Below are 8,286 nucleotides of genomic sequence, written 5' to 3'. Positions count from 1 at the left end.
AGCGGCCCCTTATCCTGTGAGCGCGGGGCAAATGACGGCCCTGCCCTGGAAAGCGCAAAAAGGGCACTGCGGCAGCGCGGCCTTTTCTCTGCGGGTCCCGCACTGCCGCACCACATAGGCGACGAGGTGGGCCCCCCTCTCCCGCCCGCCCTCATCCCCTTCCACTTCCCCCTCGCGTTCTCCCCCGTCTCCAGTCTCCACCTGTTCCGTCCCATTCTCCTCCCCCCACCTCGCCTGGCTTATCCCCCCCGAGGCCCCGACCCGACTCCTGCTCGACGTGTTGGCAAAACCTCCTCCTAGTCCTCTCGCAGAAGAGGAGGTTGTTTTCTCTACCGGCGCGGCAACAGCGAAAGCTTCTCGATCTCTGCCCCCCCGCAGCCCCGCCGTTGGGTGGTTGGTTCCGCGCCTTGGCCGCGCCCGCGCGGGTGGGATCCGAGCTCCGTGGAGAAGCGCCGCCGCGATACGGTGAGTGTTCTTTCTGGTTGTTGTTTGTTTCATCGCGAGCTGTGCGTTCTCTGTATGCTTGGATTCGGACATTCGGTACCATCCGGGTAGCTTGGATTTGGATGAGGAGTGTGTTGCTTCTTCGATCGGGGAGTGAGTGTTCGATTTCGAGTCCGCTTGCTTAGCCTGCCGGTGTTCCAGTTCCAGGGAGTTTGATGTGTATGTGTGTTGGACTGACAAGTCTGAACTCTATTTTTTCTTTCCTCTTTGCGGACACTTCACGTTTTAATTCCGTGTTGCGTAGAGCGTACGTGAATTGTCTTGGTTTGTTTGATTTTGTCCTTGAGCAGGCGGACTCAGTTGCTCAAGTCTTGATTAACGCCATCTAATCACCGGAGCACCGTGGCTTTGCTTGTATCTGCAGCCAATTCATCTGGAATGGTTTTTATCTTTTTTTTAAGGTTGCTTTTTGCCTACTGACTCATGAATAGCGATCGTATATTCGCGCTTTGCTTGTACCTGGCTTTCCTTTCTGTTCTTAGCCGCAACTATTCATTTACTGTTTTTGAGCGAAATTCGCCGTGTTTGTTTGAGTGGCGGCGAAAGTCCGTTGGCTTCCACGCATAACCGGCATAGGTGCGCAAGCGGGCAAGCGACAAGATAGAGGGGAAAAAGTGAGGATTAGTGGTGCTTAACACCTGTAGTTGTTATAACGGAAGTTTGGCAAGTGTCAACTTATGCTGTGCTAGTACACGCTTACCGGCCATGTGCATGGAAAGTTTCCATTGGATATGCCAAAATATGAACATGCCACTCAAAATGATAACTAGGGAGCCGTTTGCACTAGAGGTCGCTAAAGTTTGGTTGCACTTCATCCTATTTGTCTCTCACGCCTATGTGCTGATATGCTGTGCTAAGCTCGCAAGTCTAGCATGATAATGGCAATTGCAATCAGCGTTTCTTTGGCTCCAAGTTGACTATTCACTCTATCTTTTGGTGGTACCAAATGCATTATGGTTACTCTATTTGAAGGTCTTTTCAATTTACTCCCCCCTATGCTTTACAGAGATTATATGCTTTGCCAATAGCATAGTCTCATATTACAGTTTGTTCTGTTTCTTAGGGAAAAAAAAATACAGTTTGTTCTGGGTGGAAGTCCCCCTAGGTTACATGTCTGTACTTCTGTTTTGAAACTTCTAGTTATCTAATGCCCTGGCCGGCAGATCTAGGAAGAATATCTAAATCTCAAGTTTTCTGTGAGGGGAAGCGTCCTATTAGCTAAATCAGGGAGTGGTTCTGTGTTATCCTAAGATTGTCAATAGCTCGGGCAGGATGTAAGTAGATGCATATGTTTGCTGATGTGGAACAGAACAGGTGTCTGTTTGCATGGCCTGGAAAAAATTGCCAAGTTTTTCTCAATACCCCAATTTTGTCTGTGCGAAACAGTCAGAAATAGCTATATGTTTGCTGTATTGTTACTGACTGTTTACTTCTATATGCCAGTATCACATAGGGTTCCACGGGATTCAGCTGCTGAACAGGGCACCGGAAGGTGGATTTGGTAGCAGCACTGAACAGCAAGTGGAATTTCTCAATACAGTCCAGGATCATGGCTTCTCTTTGTGATTTCTGTGGGAAACAAAGGTCAATGATCTACTGCAGATCAGATGCGGCATCGTTGTGCTTATTATGCGACCGTAATGTTCATTCAGCTAATGCGCTGTCTCGGCGTCATACAAGGACCCTTCTTTGTGATCGTTGTGGTTCACAGCCTGCATCAGTCAGATGTCTTGAGGACAACGCATCACTTTGCCAAAACTGTGATTGGAATGGGCACGATGCAGCATCAGGGGCTTCTGGGCATAAAAGGCAGGCCATAAACTGTTACTCAGGGTGCCCCTCATCAGCAGAGCTTTCGAGAATCTGGTCATTTATTATGGATATCCCGACTGTAGCTGCTGAGCCCAACTGTGAGGATGGACTAAGCATGATGACAATTGATGACAGTGATGTGACGAATCATCATGGTGCTTCAGATGATAAAAGACTGTTGGAAATAGCTAACACAACACTCATGAGCGATCCACCTTCAGCCGACAAGCTTAAACCTCTGATAGGCTCTTCTTTCGGAGATGGGTTTGATGTTCTGCCTCTAGCCACATATCAGCCTGCTGGACCAGTTTCATTGACGCCTAAGGTGCTATGTGCCTTTCATATTTTCCTCCAAGAATGTTTCTGAACATTGTGCTTTGTTTTTGCATGTCAAAAGACTTGTTTCTTATGGCATGCAAGTTACTTAAACATATAAAATAAAGAATGTTGTCATATGAATATATCATAATAATAGTCATGTAGCTTGGTTAATGTTTCAGTCTTGCAGCAGCACATCATTTACTGCTGATATTCAGGAAAATAGTACACAAAAATTATTTCTTAGTGATGATCCATTTGTCTCTATTTAACGTTGTCTGTCTCTTTTTTTCCCTGCTGGGCTCTCAGTGCTCTAGTAGCTTCTCTTTACAATGAAAATTCCATTTCTGTAACAAGTTATTAGATACGTTTACGTCAGTGGACAGTTGCAGGTTGCATCGGTTCAGAATTTCAGATCTTGTTTATCGTCAGTCCTTTTTTAAGAAAAATACGATCTGTTATTGTTGTATTCTTATCAGATGCTGGTTACATCTCTCAGGTACCTTATGCCAGAGATGACGATAAGTTCAATGATGGCATGTATGAAGACTTATGTGTGGATGATGCTGACCTGACATTTGAGAACTACGAAGAGCTATTTGGTACCTCTCACATTCGAACAGAGGAACTCTTTGATGACGCTGTAATTGACAGTTACTTTGAAACAAAGGAAACACCAGCTTTTTTCAACGAGGTACGTACTTTTCTTGTATACTCTCTATGATTCTAAATATGTGACATTTAGGACATCAACATAGTCCAGAAGGTGGCAATTCGGCAAGGAATTTCTATGAAAATTTGACATTTCAAACAAAGCTAACTAAATGCTATGAAATTACTTTAGGTAACATGTATCTTACACTGTCAATGCACATAACTGTCATATCCGGATGGCCAAAGTATATATTTTCATTTGAATTTTTCCTGTGGGAAAGAGAGCTCCTGTGCTTACTTCCCCAATCTACTCCTAGTTAGCCAGGGTCAGTTTATTTTCTTACCTCAGTTGTTATTAATTGTTTCTGTTAATTTCACTCATCAAGTCTGAGTTCAGGACATTTTGGCATTTAAAGTATTAAGTTTATTTTCCATCCATAGAATACTCTATTTTTTTAAACTCAGTAATTACTATTATAGACACAAATAGGTCAAGTGCTGTTGCTTTACTAAATTTCTGGGACATTTTTTTATGTTTTCAGCAGCCCAAAACTATGCAGCTAGAATGTAGCAATGTAGTATCAGCTGATTGTGGGATGTCAAACCCAGGGGCAAGGGCAGATTCCAGCCTTTGCATTCCTATTAGGCAGGTCAGATCTAGTATATCCCATTCCTTATCTGGTTTGACTGGTGAGAGCAGCGCTGGAGATCACCAAGATTGTGGGGTGTCACCAATGCTCCTCATGGGTGAGCCTCCCTGGCATTCTCCTGGTCCTGAAGGCTCAGTTGCTGGAGGCAGCAGAGATAGCGCTCTCACTCGATACAAGGAGAAGAAAAAGAGAAGAAAGTAAGCAATCTAAATGTCTACTTGTGGTTATTCTGTGCTTAACATTCATTATTGTGGCTATCTTCTTAAGAAAATGTCTCCTACCTTCTGGTTCTCGTATTTCTAGTTTCAGTTTTGTATTTCCTTGCAAAAGTTGCTAACTGATCTTTCTTTTCATGAATTTGATCTACAGGTTTGACAAGAAGATCAGATATGCCTCTCGCAAGGCTAGGGCAGACGTGAGGAAGAGGGTCAAGGGACGGTTTATAAAGGCTGGTGAAGCGTATGACTATGATCCACTAAGCCAAACTAGAAGCTACTGAGCCTTGAATGTGACGGTTGTTATTGTCCAGTGTCAGCCTAGCAATCTTCAACTGCTCATCTGTTGTAGGTTGCGCTACAGGCAAGATCACTGGAGAGCACAACAATCGCATGCATCAGAGCCTGTAATTGAAATACGGGAAAAAAGGTTACGACGAGTGGGATGAATGAAAAAGACAAAAAGAAAGATGCAGACTTGCCGGACTCCTTGTGGCGTGAATGGAATGGAACATACATATTCATCCTTCAGTTCCTCAGCAGATGAGTGATTTGGACGGAGCTTTGCCGTCTGTGCGTCGGACAGATGCAATTGGTGCTCGTCCTCCAGCTCTACCGCTGCGTGCAAGGACCTGCGTCGGCTACGATGTTCGGCAGTGAGCTGCCAGGTTGTACAGTCTGGGTAACAGCCTAACAGGATACATTTATACCTCTTCTGTTTTCGTTCTGTAATATTATTTGTGAAGCACAATCTTCTCTTGGCAGGAGATTGTTCTTTGGTCGTGTGTATGTTTGTAGATGGATGCAACATTGGTAAAAAGAAGTAGCCGTCATGAATGTAAAGTTCTTGTTAGGCCGCATATAGCAATGGGAGATGAGTAGGAGAATCACACGTATCTGGACACTGAACCTCTGTAACTATTTTGTGCCAGAATAACCTTCCTGTGCTTTGTCATCTACTCATCTGAGATACTCCACGATTTATGCTCCTTGCGCGCTGCATCCCCATCGTGATTACTGACAGTGGTGGGCTAGAACTAGAAGGAAGTCAGGTTCAGGTGCCCGCTGTGCTCCAGGACGCTAGGGTCTCATGGCGAGGCGGGCGACGCTGATGCCGCGTTGGAGAGACGGTGTCTGTGTGTATTTGGGCCGAGCGCATCAATCCAAATGTTTTCAGCCCTGCTGTATGCAGAAAGACAATGGGCCGCAATCCGGCGTCTCTCGCTCTTGTTTGGTTGTGTTCCTCGTCTTTAGCCGTATGATGGTGATCTTTTACCCCGACGGTAGACAGTATGTTCAGCGTGTACATACGTGTGCATGCATGTGTGGGCCTAGGTACATACTGTTCTGTACACGATGAACTCACCCACCCAGCTGCCACACGTGTACGCGCCCGGTGCTCCCACCCGGCGCGGGTGCGGCGGGCTCGGCGGTTGGGCTGTCCGCTTCGGCCCCGGCACGCGAGGGTGACGCGTGCCTAGAGCCTTGGACGTACTCCTACTCGTTTAGGTTAGGGCGTCGGTCGGTCGTCGGCACGGCGCAGGGGTGAGGGGTCCATCCAAGCGCCAAGTGCCGGGCGCTCCTCGACCGATCGTTCTCGACGACGCGAGTCCCCGCAGCGTGGTGGACTTGGGGGGTGAAGGAAGGGAGCGCCGGCACCTGGTTCGCGCCGTCGCGCGGCACGTGATTGTAATGCGACTGCGTGCGAGTGCCGAGGACATTTTTCTTTCTTTCTTTCTTTTTAAAAAAAATAATACAAAATACTGCTAGTAGTAGCTCAAGTGCTCAGTCTCCCCCTCCATATACGCTATGTGCAAAAAAGGAGCTGAGGCTAATGTGTCGTTCCACTGCTGCCTGCAGAGAACATTCCATTTGTTTAGACAGTGGACTAGCGTGGAGTTTGCAACTTAACTTTTTTACCACCCACCTGTGCTCCGATCCATCGCTGATTTTCTCAGCACCGTTCTTGTCTTGGGACCTCACTCACCCCGAACACGTTGTGTGCCTGTGCCACGGGAAATGGTCCGTCCTCCACCGTCAGAAAACACAGTTTCTCCACCACCACCAGGTCCAGGTGCTTGGTTCCTCGGTCTAATACTCGAGAGAGCTTGCATCGCCATCATCGTGCCAGCGCCCAGGCTTTCGTTTGGCTGTGGCTCGTCATAAACGATCGTAAATTTTCAGCCAGAACAGTATTTTTCTCTCACACAAATCAGACAGCAATACTTCTTCACGAACCAGCAACGATACGAACCAGCCAACCGAACAGGCTTATACGCCATATAAACGTCCACTCTTCCTCTACGAATATGATGCCACCGGCACCAGGGTCGTACCTAGGATTTGGAGGCCCCTGAACAAAATACACGATGAGGCCCTAAAATTCGAAAAAATCAAAGTATGCTTTCACTTAATTATAAAGCTTCAGAATATATATGGGCCTTAAACTACTCAGAACAGATCAAATTTTAATGCTAAAAGAGTAAAAAGCAGTACTCAAGTAACAAATAGTAGTATCGTGGCACGAGAAAGCAAAATGACAGAGAAAAATGACCAAACAAGGGAAGCGAAGTCGCCAAGTAGGCTGGTGAACATGGCCATTAGGCCTTACATTCGTGAGTTGATCCAATTAATAAACCAGAAATTGCAACTTATAAGTCTTTTTTTTTTGGATATGCTATATTTTTTTTCTATTTAAAAGATTTGCTATATTTATTCGTACATACTATAAATTTGGAGGCCAGTAGCCCACCTTGCTCCTGCCAATCTATATGCCGCCATCAGAGCGTGAGCGTCAGACTCGGACCAAACGGTATGGGGAGGATGCCCGCGACTTAGCTCGAAATTCGTCATTTTCAGTCAATTAACATTATTTTTCTCTTACGATAAATCAGTCAACAGTACTTTTAACCATGACTTATGAGAAGCGAACAGAGCATAATTTTTCTTGTTCTATTGCTTATAAAAATGTAGCAAAAAAGATCTAACCAGCTAAACCAAAACAGCGTTGTTGCGTGTTTTTCGGAACAATTATACTTGTTTCATTTCAAACGCCAAGATCTATAGGGTAACAGCTCAACGCCAAGATATTTGCGGTGCCGAGGCTTTATCCACGTCGGCGCCAGGTCACCGCCACGTCCTACGCCTCGCCAAGACCTCGGCGCCATTGGCCATGGCGCCGAGACGTGTTTTCTCGACGCAAAAAGTCATGTCGCCGAGGTCAGGGTCCATAAACAAAAATCAAACCACCATGGATCTATTTGTGAATATTTTTCAAAAAAAAAAAGGCTGAAAATAAAAAATTCGGATGGTAGACAAATGTTTACACGAGCATTCATCAATCCATATAAACACAAAAACCGTCTCACCGTGCATTCCGGGCCATGAGGCAGTGATGCTCCTGAGTCCTGAACGTCCACAACCAAATGGAAAGCCAGGTACGCGGGGACCTCATAAGCTCATCTACTCCTTATCGTAGAAACCACTCGACGTCACGTTTTACGACAGCCAGCCGCGATCTCGAGGCATAGGCAGCCCAATTCATCATACTTCAGGTCTACACTCCTATGCTACGATTTACGACCACACACTAAATGCCAGTTACGACAGAGCTACAGGTCGAGTAAGTTATCGTGCACGATGTCGGAATTATGATCATGGATTCGAAAAGGTTCGAGATGCCTTTCCCTTTTCTCCGGCCAGGGTACGCCCAACTGAATGCGTCGCCTGTACTACGTGCACCCATGGACTATTCGCTACCTACTGAGTTTTTGGTGAGATCGGTACGTGCATGCTCTCCAAGGTTTTTGGTAATCAACTAATCAAGTACACTTATATTACTAACAGAGACGACAGGTATAGTCATTGGTTCTCTTAATAGAAAACTGTTCTTAGTAGTAGTCCCCCTCCCCCCCCCCCCCCCCCCCCCCCCCCCCCCCTGGTTTCTGTAAAATTGGCAGTCATTCTTAATTCTGAAACTAACCATCAGGACTGACGCCTTCTTAATTCTGAAACTAACCATCAGGACTGACTAGAAAGCTGGAGCGAGCAAACCACCCACACCCACCTGAATTACCTGGTGATAGACCCTGACGGGAATACGGAACCAAATCTCATTTGCCCACGATAGTACA

General features: G+C 46.1%; 1 protein-coding gene across 3 annotated transcripts; it reads left to right on the top strand.

Annotated features, from left to right (window-relative positions):
- The first annotated feature begins 216 nt into the window (after positions 1-216).
- LOC136478008 (zinc finger protein CONSTANS-LIKE 9-like) lies at positions 217-5,062 on the top strand. Of its 3 annotated transcripts, none has more exons than XM_066476329.1 (5): positions 217-465; positions 1,948-2,641; positions 3,134-3,328; positions 3,834-4,135; positions 4,308-5,062. In XM_066476329.1, exons 2-5 carry the CDS (start codon positions 2,054-2,056, stop codon positions 4,435-4,437), a joined length of 1,215 nt encoding a protein of 404 aa, XP_066332426.1. In that variant the 5' UTR covers positions 217-465; positions 1,948-2,053; the 3' UTR covers positions 4,438-5,062. The 3 variants fall into 3 exon arrangements, with proteins under 3 accessions (XP_066332426.1, XP_066332424.1, XP_066332425.1); XM_066476327.1 differs by having other exon boundaries at positions 3,831-4,135; XM_066476328.1 differs by lacking the exon at positions 217-465 and adding an exon at positions 516-1,476 and having other exon boundaries at positions 3,831-4,135.
- The last annotated feature ends 3,224 nt before the right edge of the window (positions 5,063-8,286 follow it).

Source organism: Miscanthus floridulus, chromosome 8 (genome assembly GCF_019320115.1).
Source record: "Miscanthus floridulus cultivar M001 chromosome 8, ASM1932011v1, whole genome shotgun sequence".
NCBI classification, from domain to species: domain Eukaryota; kingdom Viridiplantae; phylum Streptophyta; class Magnoliopsida; order Poales; family Poaceae; genus Miscanthus; species Miscanthus floridulus.
This window is presented reverse-complemented; position numbering and strand designations above follow the sequence as displayed.

Bases quoted from the DNA above. Each gene is read 5' to 3' on its own strand.
- LOC136478008 (XM_066476327.1), top strand. From the start codon at position 2,054: ATGGCTTCTCTTTGTGATTTCTGTGGGAAACAAAGGTCAATGATCTAC. The intron at 2,642-3,133 runs GTGCTATGTGCC...TACATCTCTCAG, and splicing joins CAGTTTCATTGACGCCTAAG to GTACCTTATGCCAGAGATGA. The intron at 3,329-3,830 runs GTACGTACTTTT...TTATGTTTTCAG, and splicing joins CACCAGCTTTTTTCAACGAG to CAGCCCAAAACTATGCAGCT.